We start from the raw sequence: 25,548 nt of genomic DNA, 5'->3' as shown, positions 1-25,548 counted from the left end.
CAAAATCATGAAACTGATGTGAACACTAGACCTCGCTCTAATGATGGCACGGATGCTCTTCCTGGCTCTGACAAGGAGGGATACACGCTTTCAATGGAACTGCAATAGTGTAATCGAGCCTTTAGCAGGTGTAGGTACAATTAAATTAGTCTGGGCATTCTCATGCCAGTTACTCGTCTGTATTTACCTCCACAGTGCTTTTCCCTTTCAATTGCCTCATCAACAGTCCAGAGTGCACTGTTAGCATATAAAGGATCGTTTCTCCCACTCAGAGGTAGACCTATCAAAATAACAATTCAAAAATGGTCCTCTGTGTTAGTAAACAAACCCAAGGGGTACTCGCAAAATATTGAAAAAACTGTAACATTTCCACAGATTTTTATTTCAACACAAATAGTTTTGGACAGGATCTGATGACATCCCTCAGCAATGAAACTGGTCGTGTTCGAATAAAAATCTGTGGAAAGGTTACAGAGTTTTTTCATTATTTTGGGATCATTAATAATAATATATTTATTCATCTTATAATCATATTCACATATGGTAGATGTCGTCATTTAGGAACATACAGTTGTTCATAGATAATATAGTATACACCACAATATACAACCACCAATATAATACACACAACAAACAATATAATTCAAACAAACAATATACCCACAACAAACAATATAATTTCCACCAAGTTGTGCCTGAAACTTTATTCAATGTTTTCAGGCTTAACTTTGAGGAAATCCATTATCACTGAAGTAAAAAAACCCAATGTATCTTTCCACTAAATGCTTTATTGGTACAACTAGTTCTGACGCATTGGCATCATCCTCAGGTATCCTGGCCCACGTATCCCGTACCATAAAATTCACCCTGATTTTTAGATTTAGAATTTATAGTAAATACTTGGATTGGACGGAAAAGGATAATTGTACTTCGACATTAGAACTTAGTTAAAAGAAAATTGAATTGTTGCATGAAAAAATTAGCATCTACAACAGTTACCCATCTTAGAATCCCAGAAATTTGTCATCACTGCTGCTAAATCATTTCTGCAGTTATTTTCACTGGGGTTGTCACTTTCCACACAAGCAATATCATCTTCACTTCTGCTGCTAATTTCACACTTTTGGAAGAAGATATTCAAGCCGTCCCACTTTTAACCTTTCACCCAGACTTCTTCAATCGCAAACACAAGAAATCAATCTTTGGGTCATTTTCCTATCAGTATGACATCATGAGTTGGTGTCTTATAGCCTTCCTTTCCTATTCAAGGGGTAGTTTCGATTGAAGCTTTGACCGTTTAGGAGCACATGGACATACATTTTTTTACTCATTTACTAAATCTACCTTCTGTTCCCTCTATTCTTGTACCGTCTTCCAAGGTGTACGTGGGCCAAAATGCCTTTCAACTGCCTCGCTTGAATGTCACTGACAGCATAATTGATGAACTCTAGTTTAAATGCAATACTGAAAGACAATCTTCTATCTTCAGATCCCATTGTGTCATTATCATTTTTACTTTTCAAACAATTAATTGCTTCTGCTATAATTTTGATACGATTGAAATTTGTTCTAAAATCAGCCATTTTCTATACCTTTACGACACACACACAGACACTTGCTACGGTCAAATGACTGGAGAGACTGAGTTTATCAGGAGAAATACTATGTATGAATGCATAAGCAGAGGGGTGACATCCCCACTAGCCCGACGCATATTAAGTTTTGCAGAGCGCCACAGGTGAGATCACACTAAATGTGCTACATTGTATAAATTTACACTTCATCAGGGAATTTTTTAAGGAAGTAACTTCAATTCAATTGGGAGTTTCAAGATGGCGGCCGCTTACTTTGCAAGCCAGTGTAGCTCCTGCAATATTTCCCTTAATTCTACAGATAAAGTAATTAATTGCGATTTATGTTCATGCTTTTTTCATTCCAAATGCACTAATCTGAATGATCTCTTTTTGAAAGCCATATTTGAATGCAGAGATATTTTTTGGAAATGTTTTTCCTCTCGTGCCAATAAGCTTCCACTATCCAACATGGCGTCCGATATCGACATGCTGAAACAGGAAATGAGCATTTTAAAAGATTCTCTCGCAACGAAAAAGGCTACCACCATATGCATGGGTGTATCATTTGCAAAAACCGTAAAAGTCAACCCAGAGAAAGACTTTGCTTCAGATAAATCGACCTCCAATCGGACTAAATTTAGCAGTGACTTGATAGGGCAACAGGTGCCAATCTCGAAGTGTTTGCATTACTCCCTCAATCACTACCGTGCTACCTCGTATTGCTGACGAGAAATGTGAGAAAAGTGATGTAGAAGAACCTTCTGCAGATGGATTTGTTATGGTGAGCCACAAACGTAGGCGCCGTAAATTACTGATCATCGGAACATCTACGAAAGAATGCTCTCTTTCGGGGATCCCTCGTCTCTCTCATCTCCATGTGTGGAACTTCACCTCCGATCAACAGTAACCCAGTTGGAAAACTACGTAAAAGATGAAATCCCGGACATTGATACCTCAATGGACCTGGTGATCGAACAACTTAAGGTACCGCGCGGAAATTACACATTGTTTCGGGTATCCATGCGCCAAGATTTTCGCGAAACCCTCAGTAATGCCACATTTTGGCCTAAAAATGTGTTTGTGGGTAATTTTTCTTTTTTGAAGCCACGCCTCCCACCAGCGCCGGAAGGATAACCTGACTGGGATGCCCTGCAGACCTATACTGATTGTGAAAGAAAGTTTGCAACTTATTTTAGTCATCTCTTGTTAATGTTTGAATGTGCATTCCCAAAGAAATTAATTCAGCTGAAACATAAGCCCAATCTACGGGCAAATTGGTTTAATATTGACCTTGAGAATAAGAGAAGGAATTTACTCAACTTATATCAACAGTATAAGCTATGTGGTAATGATGATCTTAAAAAAATTTTTCTTTTTTGAAGCCACGCCTCCCACCAGCGCCAGAAGGATAACCCGTTATTTGAAGCTCTTGCACATAAACATTCAGTGCATACGTAATAAATTACTGGACCTCGAGGTTCTAGCAAATGAGTACCAACCCCATGTGATCTGTGCCAACGAACATTGGTTAAATGCGAGTGAACTTGACTCTCTTCATGTGCCTGGGTATGTCATCGCTAGTGCCTTTTGCCAGACAGTTCACAAAAATGGTGGTGTTTTAATTCTACTGTCTGAATGTATTCCCCGTATTCCCATTGATTACCCATACGAATTTCTCAATGAAGAACAATCATTTGAATGCTGTGTTGACTGCTTCAAAATGGATGCTACTGTTTTTTATGTGCTGTCTATTTATTTTAAATCATTGAATCAGTTGTATTTACCCAAATCCTGGACTATTTTGAATCTTTAAATCTATTTATTTACACCGACTCAGTTTGGTTTCAGACCCAACAAATGTACAACCCAAGCTGTTGAATATGTTATAAAGCAAATCATTAAGGCTTTTGAAGGTAATCAATGTTTGGCTCTCTCACTATGTGATCTCTCTTCGGCTTTTGACTGTGTTAATCACACAATTCTCATAAATAAGTTGAAATATTATGGTTTTAAGGATACTGAACTAAAATTTATTCCTTCCTACTTATCTGATCGTAAGCAGTCAAAACCATTAAATATTACCTATGGTGTGCCTTAGGGCTCTGTGCTTGGACCTCTTTTATTTCTGGTCATGATTAATGACTTGTGCCCCAATATGATTACTGACTGTGCCCTCTATGCGGATGATACTACTTTCCTACATAGTTCCCCCCATCATTCTGATGCGATGAATAGAGTTCCTATTATACTTAAAAAGGCAGGGCTCTCAAGATGAATCGTCAGTGCTATTACCAGTTAGGATCTCATCATATTAAGTATTCAAGCAAAGAACAGGAAAAAACATGTGAAGGACAAGGCCCTCCCAAACCCCAAAAGTGTCCCCCATGTAATCTACCAACACCCAGGAATACAAGAAACTGGTGCGAGAGGGTAAATGTCACTAGTCCATACAGTATGCTCATGTGCTCATGCCATGAATGTACGAGAATGAAGTTGTGTGATGGAGAGAAAATGGATGTAAGTAGTGCTGTCCACTGAAAAATCCAAAAGAAAGTTGTCTGTTACTTTATTAGGCTTGTAATCCAAGAAAGGCTCCCACTGCGCCAGCCAGGGAGGCTTTATGTACTGATACTACAGGAAAAATATGTAGAGTACTAAGTAAATACTCTTTGCTTGCTTTTATAACAAAACATTAAACAGTAATCAGGCTACCATATCATCGGCAAAGGTAATAGGTTCCCCAAATCACCATTTCAGCCAATTTGTTATTAATGCTCACATATATGGATAATCAATTCAAAAGTAAGCTATCTATTACCTACAATATAATATCTATGTTTTAACAAAGGGGCTATCAGTGGGATTTAGATGACTCTTGATGTCAAAGAGTCCCTCAGCCGAAACTAGCATGCATAGTAAACCTCAGTTTGAATATATATTTGGAGTTTCATTGAAATGAATTTATTAATTTTCCATCCCCAAGAAAACACAAATGCTTAATGTTTTTTCTCCCTTGTATTATTATCCAGATTCAGACATTTGCTTTTGTAGATATTAGTAACAGTAATATTCTGTTTATCTTAATTCAAAAGTGGTAAAAATTCACCTTTTACAGTCATACATTTTCAGATTTTCGACTACCCCATTTTTTCTCTCTTAATGATGATCCACCTGCCGACTGAAGGCTAGATCATAATAACTACATTTGATTAAGATGCTTTAGGACTACAAAGATATAGAAAATGATAAAAACTATTTCTGGAAATTTTCCATGTGCTAATAATAATACTACTAGTCTCTCAAAAGTGTATCTAGATGCTAAATATAATGTCCAAAATCTTTGAACTTTATTTCTCAATTTTGAAACATTGCATTTAGGAGAGGAAGGAATGGTAAAGATGTATTCATATTAAAGTGAAAAGCATTAAGGTAAAAGAACACATGTAATCCAAGGGAAGATGGTTGAGGTCAGCAATTGTGAGTAGTTACTGCCCATACTAGAGTGATTTGCCTGTTCATATGAATTACTCGCTTCTCCACTACAGTTCTATTACCTAATGCTCACCAATGGAGGCAAATACACTGCGTCCTCATCGATATGATAAGGAATAGAATGTGGCCGAGGTTCAATAACCAGCAGCCTACTCATTTTTTATGGTCTTGTGGTTTTCTTGGCATCTTAGCTTAATGGGTAGAGTATGTAACTACGCACCTGAAGAGGCTTTGGCTCAAATACTAGGTGCAATGCCAACCAAGTGCTTCGTTTTAGTTATTTCTAATGTTCTATGTGACCCATGAGACAATATAGTTTTCTATACACAATTGTTCCTTACAACACAGCTCCCCCAGAGAGGCCATTTAACTAATGTTACAGGAATTGGAGAGTTGAGACATGAGGCTGGGAAGCTGGAGGAGAATTACAATGACTACTTCTGTACCACTTACCAACTGGGTTACTCGGAAGATGGTGAGTCTGATCTTTGGAATTGTTAATGTCTTTTGGAATTGGAAATTTGTATTTGCTGGAAGTGTTATTGTCTTTTCTTTGCAGTTTGCATGAGGGGGAGAATGACTAGGGGTTGTGGCTGGGGGGGTGAAGAGCAGATGGAAGTGGAATATTCAGAAATGTAATCGGTTATCATTTTCCTTGACATCTTGCTTCCAGGCTGCTCCTCTTCCTTGATAATACATATTAGCAAGGAAGTTAGTAGCTTGCAATAACCAAGCTTATACATGATGTTATCCATGGACTTGACAAACATTGATACATGTACAATGAATTTTTGATGATTTTAGAAAAGTTTTTCTCTGATTCTGTGGAACATTGGATTTTAATAAATATACTTAGAACCTATGATATCTCAGGAATTGCCAAACAGTGGATACAATCATTTCTAATGGGTAGACCTCAAACCGTGAACATAACTCTTTTGTCAAAACTTTTTATCAAGCCACATCGGAGTTACTAAAGGTGTCCCTAAAGGGTTAATGTATTCTGGGTCCCCTTTTTCTTTTATACATTACAACCTTCTTTCTTACTTCAGTGTTGATACTCTTCTCAAAAGTGCAGATGACAAAAAACACCTTAATTCCTCAAATCTTTTTAAGAGTGATAGAGTTCAAGGAAATATTGACTCCATGAGTAAATGAGGAAACCATAATCTGGCATTCTTCAACGGTAGTAAATCAACTCTTTTAAAAATTCACACCCACCAAAAGGAAATACTTGCCTAAGTCATCACCACTGCACTATGTCTATTATGGAATAATGGTTCAGGGTCATTATCACCAATCAATGAGGCTATTTAAGCGGCAAAGATGGATTCTAGAATTCAGAGTAATATAACCGGAAAATAGCTGTTGGGTTCACTTCAAAACTTTAGAAATCCTCATTTTACCATGACTGAACATTTTCTCACAATTTTTTTGTCAGCCCAGGGTATTGTTTGTCATTGAAATAAATGGTGATAAATGCCATACCAGAGCCTTGGAGGACCTAAGGTGTGTCACTTATAACGCTAGCCTTCTAAGCAAGAGCCAAATCAATGTAGGTGCAAAACTTGTTAATTGCCTACCAAGATAACCAAGAGAAACCTCTTAACTTCTCGCAGTATAAATGTACACTAAGCCAGTGTTTTTTATAGCAGCACATGCTATTTGAACTAAAAATACCTTTATATATGTATCAACCCAACTCTTAATGTAATGTGTGTGTGCTATTTTCATGTGGCTTGTTATATACATGAAAACCACTTCTGGAATAAAAATTTATTTTTAAGTCAAGTATAAACAGGATATTAATCTAAGCCATTGTGACCTGTTCAGCATGCCTGCTGCACAGGTCTACAGGGAGAATCCTACCTAAAGAAGAAGACATGTGCTACCCTGTAGAATGCTTGGAAAATCTAACACACTTTCAAAGAAGGGACCCATCAACATGCAGGATAACCCCTAAAGGCGGAAGGAATCCAACAGTATTGAGAACAGTAGCTTACAAAAGTGAGTACCGATTGAGCAAATAAAGCAAGTATCTAAAATGGCATGTAGAGGTAAATGAAAACTCCTTCACTTCTTCATTCCATTAGGCATCACCTTTCATTTTAGCAAACTTACCTTTTCTGCACACAATTTCAGCAAGTTCAACAATCATGCCAGTCAAACTCCTAAGCATCACGCATACTATGTTTTCATTATCTTTTTCCCATTCTGCATCAATGGTTTTACATGGGTCCTTTAGCATGGGTTCATGATATCTTTTTGTGCTTTGGCCTTGGAGCTTTTTGATTTTTACTCTCAATTTCTTCTACCCTCTAACCTTCATCTTCCTTGCCTTCTGTTTTTGCTCCAGATCCCCTTTTTATGCCACAAAATTGTGGTCTGTTCCACATTCCTCTCCTATCATTGCTCATTGTCTTAATTAATACTCTAAGTCTTTCATAATTTACAAGGCATCCATTAATGATCCTAAAATTACCACAGAACATCCTCAGCAACTGGCAGAGGCACTGACATCAGTATGTAAATGCTCATGGGTGCTATTTTGAAGAATATTAGCACCTAATTTGATCTAGAAACTTCCTTCTTCCATCTTATTATTATTATCATTATTATTATTACAAACAATTTTTTTCTTTGATTTTTCTACTCATTTTTGGGTCTGACTGTTTACTCATATGAAGAATATTGGGATGTACTAAATATACTGTATACCAGTTAAAACTTCGATTGCATTTAACATCTGGCCTGTAACAGATACCATATTTCTAAAATTCTGTTGCAATTTTTTAATTAGGAATATTATTTAATATTGATATTTGTCTGCATTAATTAACCTAACTCGTTTAGTTTTTCATACCTGTACACCATCTAAAAATATCTCTCATGTATTGCAAGCAATATTCTTCTTTAATGTTAAATTATGTTGTAATTCTAGATAACAAGTATCTAACCTTTTGTAATTTGTACCTGTTTCTGAATACGTTTTTTAGTTGTGGAACCCATATATGTTTTTTTTTGTCCTTCTTTGTGTCAAAGGGTTATTCCCATTAAATAAGTAAATAAATAAGCATAGAAAAAGCTTTTAAAAGCTGAGGTGTGAAAACAGTTAACTATTTGAATAATTCGTACAAACTAAGACCCAGAAAATTTTATGACTGATTGACATGATTGCAACCAACTCATTAATCATAATAATAAGTTAATTGCTCTGATTATCTGCAGTAGCCAGTCAAGATCTACGTAATGACTAGCTACAGCTGATAACATAGCTAGGCCTGCAACTTATTTGCACACAAAACCTCAAGAGACAGCTCGAAGTTAGTGAATCATAAACAATGTGGACATGTCCACACCACCACCATTTTTTTGCGTGGATATGTTCTGCCTTGAAGGAAATGATTCCAGGTATAACTTGGTGGAATCAATAAATAACTTCCAGGTATTACTTGGTGATTCCACAACAGCAATATATTTTCATGACCAAAGTGGCTGTGCCACATCAACAGGCCCTGATGATGTCACAGTGGCAAAGCATGGGCCTTGAAAATAAATTACAGTTGTGGAATTACAAAATTGTTTCCTTACACCCTATGTATTTATTAGATTTCATCTTATCAATTGAGATGCATAAATGGTAAATACAAGATTCATAGAGTCGATAAAAATTAACATTTCTTGTAAAATAATTTTGTTGTCCTTTGTTTATTATTGTGGGTCGCGGTAGTTCAGGGGGTAGAGTGTTGGACTACTGACCAGAGGTTCGATTCCTGGGTAAGGCACTCTGGGCACCTGCAGCTCCACCCAAGCTATGTGATTTTTCGGGTACCAGATCTTCCTGGGAAACCATAACCGGCACAGGGAAAGGAATTGACTCCCCTACCCTGATGTGTGAATTTTCACACGCCGTATAGGGCTTAGTACTGGGTGAACTCTACCATCACCAACCAAACCGACCTTCGGGTTGGTTACTGCGTGTATGTGTGTGTGTTTATTATTAATATTGGTATTCCTCTGTCCAGGGTAGCTTTTGTTTGGACATACGAGGTCTGTTCAAAAAGCATCGCGACTTTTGTGTTTTATTCTCAAAAATTATTTATTTATTCATGAATATCTACTTTGCCGCCTTCCAAGGAATCACCATTAGACATTATATATGACATTTAATATGGTTTTACCATTTTTCAAAATGAATAAAGTATTATCATTGTTATCATTATTATTGTTATTATCTATACATATATTACACTCCGGCAGGAGCAGGGAGGTGAGAGGGTGGGTGGGGGAGGGAGTAGAGACATGATAGTTGGGGCAAGGGTAGAAAACATGAGGCACCCTATTAGGAGCATATGGTTGTATCATTTTTCTAAATAAATAAAGTATTCTTATTATTATTCCCTAAATCACAACAATAAGTTAGAAAAAAATTATTCTGGCCACATGCTTTCATATGATGCTCTAATGTTCATTTGCTACCATACTTCCTTCAAGGAAAAATCCCTTCACCAGACATCTTAGGCAAAGACAGCCAACTAACTCTTGGCACCAACACCTCATTAATAAGTCAATGAGCAGTTCCCTTGCAATTTCCTCCACCCTATTGCAATTTCACCCAGTTCAGAGAAAATCCTCCTTCGGCCCCTGAGCACTGCCTGCTGGATTTCCTGCGCCCATGGAATGGACCAGTGGGATTCTGGGGGCTGCCTCTAAAATGCCACATGGTAGGCTTGTACTGGAATTGCTCTTAAGTCATTCCTTTTAGCATTATTCTATGGGTATGATCTTCATTGCCCTTATTATTTAATATATCCTGGAGTAAAATTTGTGCATAGACTATTGTTTAAAATTTTTGCTGATTACATTTCATCATAGACATTCCTAAGTCGTAGTAGTTTTGAGGGGAGGCGACCGACTGCCGAGGTCATTTGCGCCATAGGGGATGGACAGGAAAGGATGAAGGCTGGAGAGAAACCCGGCATCGGCATTAGCCTACTCTTTACGAAAGGCGCCAAGGGGTCCGCAGTTTAACGTCCCATCCGACGGACGGCGTACTCACTCAAAGTGCCCTCCACAAAGCACCTCAAGTATGGATCGAGATACCTCTGAAAAATATTCAACACCGCTGGGATTTGGACCCGTGCCCCCTGGGTGGGAAGCCAGTACGTTAGCCCCCGCACCATCTCCATCCCTGAAATTCCTAAACTTGAGCCAAAATGCCAATCGGTGGCGCAAAACTTCTTTAAGTCAACTTTTGTCATCCATGACCTGGTAAGATTTGGTGTTCACTATAGTACATTGCCTTCTACCTCAGAGAAATTATCCTAAACTAAATGACAATTCAGTGCACTAATGTAGGCACATACAATGCACTTAAGTATATGTTGTACATAACTAGAAAAAATTACCGAAGCAAAAATACTTTTACTGCTAGAGCCTAACACTTGAATACTTACTCTCCTCGGCTTGTGCTCCTTCAAGTTTGAGTGCTCTCCATTACTGCCAATGCCCTCAGCAATCTTTACTCTCTCCCCATTGACAACGGCATGCAAGCGACGCAGGGTTGCCACATGATCAGGTGGTGGCATTGGGACGAGGGGGACACTCCTAACATCCAGGACAACACCTTTTGACCCTAAGAAATGAATTTTTCCATATAGTTTGCATGAGGAGTGAGGCATCCCCATTTGACTTCCTCAGACATGTTCACACAAACACTTATACAATAAACCTTGGTTTCTGGCCATATTTTGCGCTGGACTACCAACCGCAAGGACACTTCTTTGGACAACCATGACTTGATTAGTGCAAACTTGGTTTTCCTCTATGTCCAAATGAAACCCTTAACCAATTCATTAAACCAAAATGTTCATTAAATATGAATTCTAGGTTCCCATTTTTCTTTTGAAGTAAACATAGGTTTCTTTTCGAAACAACAAAAGCACACAAAACAACATTTATTGTCTTGCATCATACTTTTACTTTCCTCCCATGAACTACAATAATTTGGATTCCAACAGTTTTTTTTTAATTTACCTAGATTCAGCCATTCAAGTTATTATTTGTTAATACATAGGTGCAAAGTAAAATATTGGTAGGAAAACCTTTTATATCAGAGCAGAGTGGAATTTTGTAGGAGTGTAATTTGTTCCGCAATCTTTGTTGTAAAGCATAACACGTGATTATTGGATTTTTTGATACAACTTTTGTCATATAAATTATTGTAAAATACTAAAATATGTTCCATGCTGAAGAAATTAAATTATGTGCAAGGTTTATTCACAGAAAATTATACATACAATGTTTAAGATTGTGGATCATGTTTTATCTTTAGCGGAGGGAGGCAAATGGTAATGCAAACTTGATTTGTAAGATCAAAAAATAATCAAAATAAAGTTTATTGTTTACAATATGTCCCTAATTCATTTTTACTAGAAAGCTGCCCAGAGATATTTCTGCACTTCAAAATTTTGTAAAAGTTCGACTCTGCACTATCATCATTGATTATTTTGTCAATGAGTCAACGTAGATGAGTGTACGCAGATGATATAACCCACCTAACCTCCTCCAAGAACCTAAACCATGCCATAGTGCAGAGAAACATGGACACTATAAGTACATGGTTTGAAGACAATTTAGTCTTTATTTACAATGAGATAACAACATTTATTCAATTTCATCCCCAGCAAAGAAAAATCACAGCCTTCCCTCTTTTGAGGATCAATGGGTCATCTGTTAAGGGTTCTACTGTAACAAAATTTTTAATTCACAGTAGACCAAGGAATGGCATTGCCATGTGTGGGCATTCATTTCATTCTGTGTGCCTCTTTATACAAAAAGAGGAGGCAGTAAGAATCCAAGGAAGAGTTCCTAGGGCACATAGTTGTCGACCTTACTTTAAAAGATTCAACATTCTAACTCTTCCCTCTTTCTATATATTGCACACTATAGACGTTGTGCAGCAAAACAAAGCCATGTTCACTCTGAAAACCAATGCTGGTGTATATATGTATAGCACAAAAGGTTGTCATGTCTTTAGAATAACTGCCCATGACTCATCCATGTTTGCTAAGAACTCTGAATATGCTGGTGTGAAACTCTTGAAAGGACTACTGAGAAAATTATGGGAATTAGATATTTTTTTATGCTTAAGTCTAAACTATTTCAATGTCTTTGAGATCATCAATGCTATTTAGTTGATGAATTCATGTCCCTTTCACTAGATTGAATGATTTTCTTCATAAATAACTCCATGAAAATACTCTTGTTACTGCTCCTGACTCCTGTTTTGGGTTTTACTCTGTAATAATGTGATGCCTGCAAAGAATATGAGCAGACAATGTGACGTGATCCATTCTTGCCACAAACATGTCTGAAACGAACCAATAAACATTATTATCATTAAATAAATTTCTGCTGCCCATAGCCACTGCCTTATTTGGGTGATGCTTTGTACGCATGGTACAATACAACAGTTTCCTATGACCTCCACATTGCATTTAGCCTGCTTAAACAGCAGGCTATACATTTCTTGAAGGCTCTTGGAGTTTCTGAATGGTAATCAATCAGGGCTTCAGATTTCAAACCACAGATTGCATTGCATTAGTGGCGTGAGAATGCCTTTCATTGGCTTGCAGCCAGGCAATGCATTATCCTCCGCTATTACATGACCAACTATAGGCTCACTTCGGCAACTTCTTCCAGAGGAGGCTCATCTCATCACAATTGAAAGCCTGTTGCAGCAGGCGGCCTCTGAATTGATTAGATTCTCCAAGTCTCCAATGAAGTTCTCTTCGAGTCAGAGCTTGCTGCTACACCATGTCTCACAAGGCCATTGATTCCAGCTCATCCCTAAAAACTTCTTGAGCCGGCTCCCCCTAAATATAGGGTCCATACAAGAAGTATTGGGACTGGTTCCAAAAATCAAAATTTATTGCAGTTATCATTACAATTACTTAATAATCTTCAAAATACATTTCTCCTGCATCAATACACTTACTTCGGTGCATCTGCCACTTGTCAAAAGCCCGCTGGAAGTCGGTTTCTGGAATATTGTTGAGAGCCTTTGTCGTCGCCGCTTGAACCGCCTCGATGGAGTTCAACCGATATCCTTTGAGCTCCTTTTGAGCTATCCTTTGAAGTAATAATTTTGTCGAGAAAATCTTCATCTTCCTGGAAGCAGTCCAAAATTTCTTGCGAAATTTCCACCCGCGGCAGTTTTTGATCCTCGCTCAAGACTTTCGGCACCAGCTTCGCACACACTTTCTTCATCGCAAGATCCTCTGTTACAATGGCGTGGATGGTTCTGATTGAAAGGCTGGTCCCCTCACTGATAAGGGCGATGGTTAAACGCCTGTCAGAATCCAAAACTTTTTTCTCTTTGGCCACCTGAGCATCAGTTTGAGCATTGTCGGGCGTCCGACCCGGTGCTCATTTTTGACGAGCTCCCGGCCTTCCTTAAACATTTTGTGCCACTCAAAAACTCTTGTGTGGCTAAAGGCATCGTCCCCATAAGCCTGTTTAATGAGTTCAAGAGTCTCCGACGTGGATTTCCTGAGTTAAACGCAAAACTTCACAATGTAGCATTACTCGACGGTGCGCTCCATGCTGGCGCGACGACACCACAAACAATCGCACACCAAAAATATCCACTTCATGTCTCAACGTATGCCCAGAGGCAACTGAACTAAAGTGCGCCGGAGTGGTGGGGGACACCTCTAACAAATTGATTGGTCAGACCCCCATCCACCGCTCCGTTGAGGCTACAGCGAACCAGTCACGATACTTATTGTATGGACCCTGTACTTCTCTGGCCATTGATTATCCCTCGAATCTTCTTAACGAGGTGGACGAAAATCACTTCCACCTTCTCACAAATGATATATTCAATAATAGTGCCTCATCGCAATTGCTTTCCATTCATCCATATGAAAAGCAACCTTTCAACACCATTGAGAATACATGACCACTGTGCAGATATTCTTATCACTGTCTTTTAAGCATCTCTCTCCATAAATTTCGTCTTGAAGAGAATGCAAATTACACACCTTGCTCCCACTTTCTTTTAAATGTTTTTGATTTTCATTTCTACTGTTATTTTTATTCTCTAATGGCTTTCTTCTAATGCATTTTTCTCCAGAGACATTTTTAAAACAATGCACAAAATATTATTTAACTTTGCACAAAAAAATCACAAATAATATGTCTGAATACTAGTTCACAGAAATGTGGGAACACTAAGATCACCAAGTGACATGAAGATACTAGATGATGAGAAATAAACGCAAACTGAAGTACCAGGAATGCAATCATTGCAGGAATTCCCTTCTTCTCGTTGTGAGCAAATTTCCTTGTTAAGCGAGTCATTTTTAATGAAAATTGTTTTGTTCATTATGCAAATAATTTGCTGTGAGAGGAGCTCATTAAGCGAGGCTCCACTGTTATTATAAAGGGGACATCATGGGAATACCATACCACTAATCACCAATTTTTACCTTCTTGTCCATGTCAAACCAATAGTAACAAAGCATCAAGGTATATCACATCGTAGAGTGTCTTTTACAATCCAAATAAGATAACCAGGTCAACAAAGAATTGTGAGATAAGGGCCAATGCAAGCGACCCCCAACTGGGGTGCGCAAAAAAGCTTGAGAATTTCAGCGATGAAAAACAATTCCCGTAGACCAGGATTCAAGGCTGGATGACTCAATTTATTGCAAAGTGCTTTAGCCAGTTAACCAAATAGCCAATGGATTTAGGTGCTCGTTTAAATGGCTAATTCGCTTGGCCGAAAACAAAGGGATCAAATCTTAAATCTCAGTCTGGTCAAATGTTTCTCTGCTATCAAATTTCTTGCATATTGATGGAATAGTTAGTTTGCTCATGGCAGGAAATATACGCCAAACACTTGAGTATCACACATGCCACAATGACTACACTTGTAGACCAGCCTCCTCCCCTGCGGGAGAGCCAATATCAACGAGACTGCTGGAAACGTTAAGCTTACCATTGAGCAAGATGCTTCCATTCACTGAAAGCAAAAGGATATCCTGGTCAGCAGACCATGCAAGTTCTTTTCCATCGAGGACCGCTCCTTCGCTGCCACGAAGACGCACCTGGATAAAGAGTTGAGTTCAACCGTTGAGTACACATTCAATAGCTAGACAACAGACACACATTAATAATGGTCAGCATTAAATGAAACAGGAATAAAATGATTAATTTGCAATGCAACCTTTCCTTATTCTACAATGTTTTGCATTTTGCTATACACACATACATAACAAAAACGGGTACGTATCCACCGGTAATGGCTCTGATAATATCCATTGCTTTCAATGCAACGATTTCAGAGTGTAAAAAATCATTTGCCTCGACCGGGATTCCAACCTGGATCCCTCGATGTCCGGCCGAGTGCTTTAGCAAGTGCAGCCATCGAGGCGGCCTCTTGCACTTGCAATTTTATGGGGTTTAATGGAACAAGATGTTGCAACGAAATACCGTACATGCAATGTCACAGGCATTCTTAGTCGTGCCCGACGCACCACACTGAGATGCACGTTAGCGGATGACTACGTTAAAAGTTGCTGCTGCGGCATCGCCTTAAGTTTCTTTGGAATTTGTCAAGGTATAAACAGCCCGAGTGTTTAAAAGTTAGCTTTAATCTCGTGGACTGTGAGGCGTCATGCACCACTGCAAATGCCTGTGACATTGTATGTACGGTAATACTTCACAACATCTTGTTCCTTTAAAGCCCCTAAAATTTTGGAGTTTGAGAGGACACCTCAATAGCTTAACTGGCCTTAAGCACTCAGCCGAACATCGAGGGATCCAGGTTCGAATCCCGGTCATCTGAATTTGTAGCATTGAAATGTATATTAGTGGATGAATCCATTAAAAGTTACCATTGCAGTATCTCCCGCAGTTTCTTGGAATCCAGTGCTTTGATATTAATGGTAAAATACTTGCTTCTAGTATTGAAACAAAAGTTCCCTGAGAAATAGATATACGCTAGGGAACAACCTCTAATACTATCCTTCCCTAAGTAATGTGAGCCCAATATTACAATTAAAGTACCTCGTTATAATTTCTTGGTCGATTAATTCATAAGCAATAAACTACATAATTCCACACGATGAATATCTCCTCACAAGTCTACATCAAATCTAAATACTCTTAACTTCATTTTTTGTCAACCCCTGCACTGGGCCAGAGCTAATGAGTATCATTAGCAAACTTGACAACACGGGCTGGTCCAGATGAAATCCCTGGAAAAGTGCTCTACTGTTGTTAAAGGACCCCCATTACACCTCATTAAAGAATCACGTGCACAAGGTGTTATCCTCTACCCCTTACAAATATCTAACATTTTGTCAGTTTACAAAATTAGTGGCAATTCTGATGACATTGGAAACTGCAGGCCTATTGACATACAAATTAATTTTTCAAAAATATTTGATAAGTTAATTCAAACCTAAATAATGCTATATTTTGAGAAGTTCAATGTTTTTCCTTACCCAGCATGGGTTCAGGAAAGTGATGTCCACCTTTTCTGCAATGTTTGAAGCACTAGACTTAATTCTAAATTCTTTGGATAGGCATCCCTTAGTGTGGATGGGATCAAATACACCACATCAGTTTTCGGTACATCTTCAGGTTCCATCTTAGGACTTGCTCTTTCTCTGATACACATAACTGGCCTGCTATGACCAGTCAACTTTGAGTAGAACCAAACCCATATGCAGATAATACAAGCATCCTTATGCCTTCAAATTCATCAGATTCCCAAGTCCTACCGTCCAGAATTGTATCAGATCACATAACCAGATGACGCAGTGATAACCACATTAACCTGAACATAAAAGATAATAAGATGATACTTTTCCCTCCAAAAGATTTACAAAAGTTTACTAGTGAATGCTAATGGTAAATCCAGAGGGTAAGTCTCTACAATGAAATTAAACTTATTTAATTTCAATTTATTTAACTAATAGGCATTATTTTACTTATTGTATACTGATGTTCTTTTTTTGATAAATGCTGCCCGGAATTTACCCAATTACACTGTAAATCAGGAAATAAATAAACGTGGAAATAATTGAACAAGTGTGTGAATTTGTATATTGCAGCACCAGAATGCTTGTGAAACATGGTGGAATAACTGAGATGAAGAATGTGCGAATACAGGCAGAAAGTATGTTGGTTAACTATGAGGGATATAAAAAATGAATCCTTTTCCAAGGAAGCAAAAATAAGTTAAAGAAAGTGAACTTCTCAGCACATGGCTACATGACCTCAACGTATGCCTCATGAGTATGAATAGAGAATTAATTTGGCGGAGGGGGTGTATGCGGCAAAAGTTGTGCAGAGAGGGCAGAGACTGAGCGGGTGATGACAGCGGAGTATGTGAAATGAAAACGTGGAATGGAAGCAGTAGTATACTCGTATGATGCTGCCTTGGCCATGCTGAGACAATTGATGCCACTTGAATCTCCAAACTATACCTCCAAATCTATGTGAGAGAAAACATAGATAATGGATAATAAACACGGATAGTCATCTTTATTTTGGGACGAGATTGACACTATGGAGTCATCTACCACCTGACCCCTCGTCACACATTTACAATATTAAACATATAAATAAATTACACAAATTGTGCATAAATATCAAATAAATTATTGCATATAATATCTTAGAACTAACATATAGCAACACACTACATTATTTGCCTAATTAATGAACAACAATAACACAATATATACAACACACACACATACAATACATGCAAACAATACTTGTCAAACAATATTCCTGGTTATATTTACAATCGCCAGTAAAAAAGAATGATGCTCCGGCAAAAGAATAAGGAAGGATTTGATCTGTGATGAGGGATGACAAGTTTATGATCACCTCTGGTACTTAGTTTATATATTCTATCAAGGCTAGTGAAGTCATTGGTAAAATGCCGAGGGGTTTTATAATTTAGTATTTGATGGAGTAAGGACATCATGGGAAGCTTCCTGAAATAGCTAGTTAAGTTGGTTAAAATATTCTTTAATGTGATTTGTAATTTTCAAATCGTAAATAAAGCATTCATATGAGTTAAATGGCCTTTGCAGTTTTACCAACAGCTCGTTTGAATGGTGAAGTGACATACCAAGAAAGTCATGGATATGAATTGTGGTTGGAAAATCTCTCAAAAGACAATGAATGTTAAGTCTTTCAGGAACAGAAGAGCATGCAGCAAAAATGTATGAATGTGACAACAGTGTAAAAAATTTGCAATGCACAGGATAGTATGGAAGACTCTTTAAGAAGAAGAGGAAAGGGAGTGACTTTGGTCATAATCTACAATAAGGACTTTTTGGCCAGCAAGAAAGGAACTGGCATGAGGGGTACATGCATTCTATAAAATTGAATTATGATTGCCAACCCTTGATGAAGACTTTAAGCGAAGTGATGACCCCACAGGAGAGGAGAGGCGCTTGGCGGTGGCTGATGCAACGTCAAGCCGCCGCACACCTCGGGGTAATTCAAAATTTGGAAACCTTGTGGAGAAGACGGCAGGAGCAGCATGTGGTGGCATCAGGGGCAGCCCCAATGCACCCCCCCCCACCCTATGGGTGCCGTGGATGAGGACGTCAAGAGATTCCAGCCCAGTCATACTAATGCCTTCTTCGTCAAGAGAGATTCTAAAGAGAAACACCATTATTGCATCAATATTTAGGTTTATGGAGTTCATCATACATTGGAAATGAAAAATAGTAACTTTGCGATTCCACTAACAAATTTTTAATATGAGACGACCCGAGTTTTGACGTTCAACATCATCTTCAGGTGACAACTCTGATGGACATCCATCTAAACAAACAGCCAACTCGATTTTCTGCCTGTATTTATGTCTTGAAAGGTATACCCTTCAAAGTAATTGAGTTGGACAAATTCTGTCTGGAATTGCACTTCGTAATATCTGCGATCATGTTGAAGGACCTTAATCTGATCATTGCTTCTGTGTATCGCTCCCCTAATGGTGTACTTGAACATTTCTGCAATCAACTGGAACTAATACTATCCCTATTCTTGACTCTGAAAGCCAATATCATAATTTGTGGAGATCTCAACATTGACATAACACTAAAAACTAGTGATTGTGAGGATCTGGAAAATTTTTTGCTTTCATATAATTTATACCCTACACCTTTTTGAACAATGCATTCCTAGAAAAATACTAAACTCTATGCCCACTGAAATTAAACATAATCTCTGGGAATTATTAGCTCTCAGAAATGATTTACTCGGCTATCACCACTCCTTCAAAACCAGTGGAAGCCTGCATGACAAAGAGGCTTACTTGAAATACGAAAGAGATTATTATAATTCAGTCAGGTGAGCAAAAAGTAAAGCTTATAAGGATTTTATATTGGATGCAAAAAATAAACAAAAGGCAGCATGGAGAGTAATCAATGAAGAAGTTCCTCATGGCAATGGAAAAGAAAATCTTCCTTTCACCCCAGATGCTGTAAGCAATTTTTTCTTAAAAGCTGTTGAACACAATTTGTAATAGACCTGTAATAAACTGAGTAAAGCTGTTTATATGTTAAGAAAGCTCAACTTTCTCATTTCCAATGAGTATCGTTTAACACTTCACCATGCCTTCTTTCAATGTCATTTGAATCATGGTTTTGAGTAATGGGGTTATTCCCTACATGTTAAACAAATTTAGCTACTACAAAAGAGAGCTATTCGCTCTCTTGCTAATATACCACCATATGATTCCTGCAAACCTTTTTCTATTAGGCATGGAATCACGACTGTATTTAGTGTTTATATCTTTGAGGCACTGATTCATGTGAAAGTTAATCTATAAACTTACCAATTGAGATCTAACATCCATAACTACTCCACAAGAGGTAAATCAAAACTAAATACTAAGTATTGCAGATTGTTATCAACTTACAACACATTTAATAATATGAAAATACGACTGCATGACAACTATCTGCCTACTCCGTTGAAATCAGATGGTATACAGAGTTTCAAGAATGGGATATATACCTTGTTACTTGCTTCCCCACTTTACTAATTGGATGAATTCTTTTGTGACAATCTTCATCACATTTAAGAACTTATGTTTTCATGTTAAATAATATTTGTATTGATGGCATTCAACATGGGTGTACCATTTTTCAACATGAATACAGTATTATTATTATTATCATTGTTATTGTTATTATCTATATATATTACACTCTGGTAGGGGCAGGGAGGTGAGAGGGTGGGTGGGGGAGGGAATTGAGAAATGATAATTCGGGCAGGGGTAGAAAACATGAGGCACCCTATTAGGAGCATACCTCGTATTGGCGGAGGAAAGTGGGTGAGTTCTAACGATTCATAGACATAAATACAAAAACCTTTTAAAAAACTCAGAGGTCAAGGGAGGGTGTGGGGGAAGCAGAGGGGTTCTTACCCTCATCTGCACAGGTAACGAGAAGTGGCAAATTTAGGAGGGGAGTATGGGAGGTTTAAAAAACGTCATTAACAATATTCTCTTTAGAGCGTACACTTTTTAAAATTTCAAGCTGCCCTACAGCATCTAGTCTAAGTCCTTTCTTTTCCGCAAGTAAAATTTCAAATTTAAAGTCATTACCATGATTATATTTGAATAAATGTTTGGCAAAATGTGACGTTGACCTTTTATTCCTCACACAGGCTTGGTGATCCTTCAACTGTTCTTGAAATTTTCGGCTAAATTGTCCAATATACATTGCGTCACATTCACATGTTAAGTTATACACTCCACTCTTTTCACTTTTTGGAATTCTGTTTTTAGTGCGGGAAAGTAGGTTCTTGAGGTTTGATTTATTATAATAGGCTAATTGAAACATCTTTCAGCAGTTTTTTGCAAATTCTCATAGTAATATGATCCAGATGTAGGATTCTACGCCATTTAGCAGCCGAGTTTTGTGGCGGTTGGGTTTCATAAATGTCTCTGACTGCCAGTTGATTAAGTTTTTAAAAATACAATTCATCAATGAGCTGCTCACTGTATTCATTGTTTCTAGCCATTGATTTTATTGTAAATAATTCTTTTTCGAAATTGGTTTTTGACCTAAGAATGTTCACTAACCTGTGAATCATGAAGTAAAAAGTGGATAACTGTTTGGAAAAACAATGCCTTGAGTGAAAGTGAATCACTTGGTCAGCATAAGAATTTTCCCGAAAGATGGAGAACTGTAGGTGTTTGTTAATTTTAGAAATATTTGATTCAAGGAAGTTGAGGGAATTTTTATTTTCTATTTTGCAAGTGAATGCCAAATTGTGATTCAATGAATTTAGATCCGATAGAAACATTTCCAGTTACCTTTTGGAACCTACCCACAAGCAAAACACATAGTCTACATATCGATGCCAACACAATACAGTTTTGGTCAGTCCATTACCAGAAGAGAACAAACCTTTTTCAAAATGGTCCATGTAAATATCTGCCAGTAGCGGGGACAAAGGGGAGCCCCTGGCTAGGCCATCGGGTTGTTCAAAATATTTACCATTAAAACTGAAATAATTTTGTGAAAAACTTGTCATCAAGAGTTCATACAGTTCAAAGGTGATAGGAGCAGGTGCAGACTTCTGAAAAAGTAGGGCTCTGTAATGTCCAGCGCTTCCTTGGGCGGGGCACTCGGGAAAAGGTTGCACACATCGAGAGACACTAAGATACACTTGTTGGGGATGATCTCTTTTGAAAAAATTTTTCAATGGAATCACAAAGTTATTATTTTTCATTTCCAATACGCATCGATTCCATAAAGTTATGCCGTAAACCATCAATTTCATCATATATATCGTAGCCAGAACCCTCCACGTGCACAAAAGTGCATGCAATGCCAGACAATCCAAATAATTTACTTAAGTTAACCCTAAGGGAGGTTAAAACTAAGAAAATCTGTGTCCCAACATTCCCAAAAGTTTGCAGGCAGTCACTGCACCGGTGCACCAAGAGTCGGGAGATGATTGAAATGTTTGTTGTTCAGCAACAATGGCTGGCAGGCACTGCAACCTCTTGGGGTGATGCAAAACTATTTTAGTTCAAGCACCTTACCACCGACTGCCAACATAATGAATGCTTTCACCTTTCCCCAATTCCTGGTGCACCTGTCACTGCTTACAGACTTTAGGCAATGATGATAACTGTCGCCAGCACTATGCACCAGGACGACTAGGAATTCTAAGATGATAGGACTGTCAAGGAGTAGGTCACCACTGTTTGTGGTATAACTGCAATATATCAAGAATTTTAACACATCCAGTTAGGCTGGTGGATAGCATACAAATTGGCCACTAAATGCAAACTAGGGTCACATGATGCAACTCTAAATCATCCAGCATCCAATGTGACACTCATGCTGTACATTTTCAGTTGCTCTTCCTACCAGATTCTTACTTGTAATAACAAGATTGCCACAAACTCACTCATTCAATAACCAATAGCATAAATCCAATGCAGGCACCCATCTGCATATGCACCCATCATATTAACTAATTGAATCAAATAACTTGCCGATAGAAATACAAAATACTATGCTCGGTGAATACCCAATGATGATTTTAGTAGGCAAACAAAGTGACTGGAGACCATTTCCTCATTAACGCAACAAATTGGCACTGCATACACATTAAGGAGAATGATAAAAATGAGCCACCAATTTCAGGTGTGGAACATGGAACCTGCTATTCAAAGGTGATGGGGAAAATATTAGGGAAGAGAATTTTTTTCACCCTCCACAGCTATTATTTAGCTCGGTAATGAGCATTAAATTGTGTTGCCAAAGAGAGTCCATACATATTTTCTGAATGAGCCCGAGTGATACATGACTGATGAGGGCTTTAATGAACCCAAAGGATACCCTTGGTAGTCTCAAAATACATCATTTCCTCTAGGGTTGGACCACAGGGGGGATCATTCCTCATGTTGAATATGATATGATTATTTCATATCTTAATATTAAATTACCTTCTTTGTTTTACTTCGTGAGTTTTCAACTGAACAGCTCACGATATTTAAATTTGGTAAAGTGCCACAAACTGCAGAATTTCAATTAAATTATTCAATTGAAAATCTTCAATGGGGATCCACATCTGGCCAGACATACCTCGGCGCAACAGATGCTCCCAGATCAAAAAGAACCGATCCTCCATCACCTGAAATCTCAACAGGGGAACCAGCAAAGCCTTGAATACGTCCATCCCTTTTGGTCACTCTGTAAAAGATAAGTTCAGTTAAAAAAATAAAGAGTATATTAAATAAGACACTACCGATTTCCTGAATAAAACTTCAAATTAAAACATTCCGTCAGGCTTACAGGTGAAACATTTTTACACGAAATGCACACTCGTCCCTCATGGGAAAAAATCGTATTGGTACTCAGATGGAATGCCAACACCAGCGAGATGGTCAAAGGCAAACCAGCAGTTGGTTGACACCCACCTGTCCAAATCTGCTATGCCTCGAAACTTTAGAATTCCAAGTTCTGACAAGAATTCAATTGCTTCCATGCCGTGCCCAACACGAAGCACACCTAACACAGTAAGAGTTAGGCAAAGATTAGCAGCTGCTAGAGCAAACAGCAGAAGTACCAGGGCCCATAACACAAATGTTTTGCGACCCCTCACTCCAGTTCTTCCCAATGATGGCTCGTGAACAGGAACATAACCAGCTCTGAAATTTTTCAGAAAGTTTAGCTAAGCTTTGTACAAGAGAGTTTAAATATAAAATAATTAAAGAAGCATGGACACATTTCAGGGCGCCCGTTAAGAAAAGCCATTTTGCTACCACTAAAGAACTTTACGTTTCGTTTCTATATTTATGAAGTTCTGACAATATCAATAATGCAACAAAACACTTAAATAAGTTATACTTATTCACAAGAAAAATCAAAACAGCAACACTTCACCTACGAATTGTGAATTTACGTTCTCACAGTTAACATTTCCAACAGAAATTTTTCGTTTTAGGAAAAAAGTGTAAGGTTTGGATTAATGAATTATTATGTGTGGTGTTTGAAAGCTGATATACACACTTGAAATTGCTGTTGTGGTGACGACTGATATTTCGTTTGATGAGAGCCTTGTCACGAAGTGATAATGTTCCTAAAGTGCTATCCCCAGACATATCTGACATCGGAGTTGACATCCTCTTGACTTACACTCAATAAGAACACAGTCTACTTACAACGATATATTCCTTTCCATGTCTGTTTTTACACCGCAATCACAATAACCACAATATATGCAACAAATTCACAAGCTTACAAGGGTGTCTGCTCTTCAATTGAACTCAAATAATGTTGTTGCGAGAAGCTAACTGAAATTGGCCCACGAAGAGCTAGCCCACGACTATTTACCGGCCGTTGGAGCTCTGGATTTTTCAGTCATACCAACGTAAATATATTTGCACGAAGTAAATAAGTAAATCCCCTAAACCATTGCAGTAATCTCACTACAACAGACATGTTATACTCAGTGATACTCCCTGTAATCACTTACTATTATAAGACCGGGATGAATTATGTAGTATATCATATACGGCCCTAAAAAGATAACTACAATGAGGTTAGCCCAAGCGACAGGTCGTCTTTTATAGCGAAAAATAAGAGGTCGCAACGAAAACGTTTTCAACAATATCTGCTTAAATAGAAAAGTACTTTTCTTGAAAATCACCAAAAACACACGGCACTCCCTGCTCTATCATGACGTAGGCATAAAACCCACATCCATAGCCTAATTTAGCATCCAGGGCCCAGTGCAGTAACCAGAGTCGCCCTTTCACAAAAAATAAGAAAGTACTTAACAATATCTCCTAAAATAGAACATTTTATTTAAATATGGCAAAAAACACTAGACCATCTTTCCTCTATCTGCAGCCTTTCGCTTACCCCATGCTCATGGCCTAGTTTAGGACCCAGGGCCCACTATCGTCACCAGAGTCGAACGTCCACACAAAAAAATAAAAAAGTACTTCACAATATCTCCTAAACCTGCACATTTTTTTCTAAAATTCGGCAAAAACACTAAACCCTCTATCTTTCCGACTAGGAGTGTTTCCATCTCCTCTGAAGGTGTCAAAAGTCATTCCACTTTATAAAAACAAGGAAGATAGACATGACATTAACTCCTACCGTCCAATTTCTCTGCTGAGCCAATTCAGCAAAATATTATAGAAGGCATTCTATATTAGGTTAATATCTTACCAATCTCCTTTCACCATCTAAGCATGGTTTTAGGGAGCATACATCTACATCTTCTGCCAACTATCAGTTAATAACCTTGACTTTACATGCCCTAGATAAAAAAATGGAAGTCGCTGCAATGTTTTTTGATTTCTCAAAAGCTTTTGATTGTGTTGACCACCAATTACTTCTCAAGAAACTCCAAAGGATGGGTATTCGTGGCATACCTAATGCTTGGATTAAATCCTACCTATTTA

The 25,548-nt window shown here is 38.0% G+C and overlaps 2 protein-coding genes across 5 annotated transcripts in view; one reads left to right on the top strand and one right to left on the bottom strand.

Annotated features, from left to right (window-relative positions):
- Nucleotides 1-24,416, bottom strand: part of Scgbeta (sarcoglycan beta) — a 39,764-nt gene extending 15,348 nt beyond the window's left edge. For 2 of the 3 annotated variants that reach the window (XM_071595211.1, XM_071595209.1), the window contains exons 1-6: nucleotides 24,143-24,403; nucleotides 23,551-23,781; nucleotides 23,216-23,323; nucleotides 18,502-18,760; nucleotides 15,073-15,181; nucleotides 10,523-10,701 (exon numbers count right to left, since the gene is read on the bottom strand). In XM_071595211.1, the coding sequence (XP_071451312.1) occupies nucleotides 10,523-10,701; nucleotides 15,073-15,181; nucleotides 18,502-18,760; nucleotides 23,216-23,323; nucleotides 23,551-23,781; nucleotides 24,143-24,255 (999 nt within the window). In that variant the 5' untranslated portion in view covers nucleotides 24,256-24,403. Of the gene's footprint in view, nucleotides 1-10,522; nucleotides 10,702-15,072; nucleotides 15,182-18,501; nucleotides 18,761-23,215; nucleotides 23,324-23,550; nucleotides 23,782-24,142 lie in introns of all 3 variants that reach the window. The other variant, XM_071595210.1, reaches the window with a different exon arrangement.
- On the top strand, nucleotides 3,664-6,686 carry LOC139696680 (uncharacterized). 2 transcript variants are annotated; one of them, XM_071595510.1, is made up of 3 exons: nucleotides 3,664-4,004; nucleotides 5,415-5,541; nucleotides 5,626-6,686. In XM_071595510.1, the coding sequence occupies exons 1-3, from the start codon at nucleotides 3,846-3,848 to the stop codon at nucleotides 5,703-5,705; spliced, it is 366 nt and encodes a 121-aa protein (XP_071451611.1). In that variant the 5' UTR covers nucleotides 3,664-3,845; the 3' UTR covers nucleotides 5,706-6,686. The 2 variants fall into 2 exon arrangements, with proteins under 2 accessions (XP_071451611.1, XP_071451610.1); XM_071595509.1 differs by having other exon boundaries at nucleotides 3,664-4,091.
- Nucleotides 24,417-25,548: the final 1,132 nt, after the last annotated feature.

The sequence above is a fragment of the Hetaerina americana genome, unplaced genomic scaffold (genome assembly GCF_022747635.1).
Source record: "Hetaerina americana unplaced genomic scaffold, ioHetAmer1.1.p SCAF_7, whole genome shotgun sequence".
Classification (NCBI taxonomy): domain Eukaryota; kingdom Metazoa; phylum Arthropoda; class Insecta; order Odonata; family Calopterygidae; genus Hetaerina; species Hetaerina americana.
Note: the sequence above shows the minus strand (reverse complement) of the source record. Positions and strands in the feature narration are given on the sequence as shown.

Bases quoted from the DNA above. Each gene is read 5' to 3' on its own strand.
- LOC139696680 (XM_071595509.1), top strand. From the start codon at position 3,846: ATGAATCGTCAGTGCTATTACCAGTTAGGATCTCATCATATTAAGTAT. The intron at 4,092-5,414 runs GTAAGTAGTGCT...CTTACAACACAG, and splicing joins GTGATGGAGAGAAAATGGAT to CTCCCCCAGAGAGGCCATTT. The intron at 5,542-5,625 runs GTGAGTCTGATC...TTTTCTTTGCAG, and splicing joins ACTGGGTTACTCGGAAGATG to TTTGCATGAGGGGGAGAATG.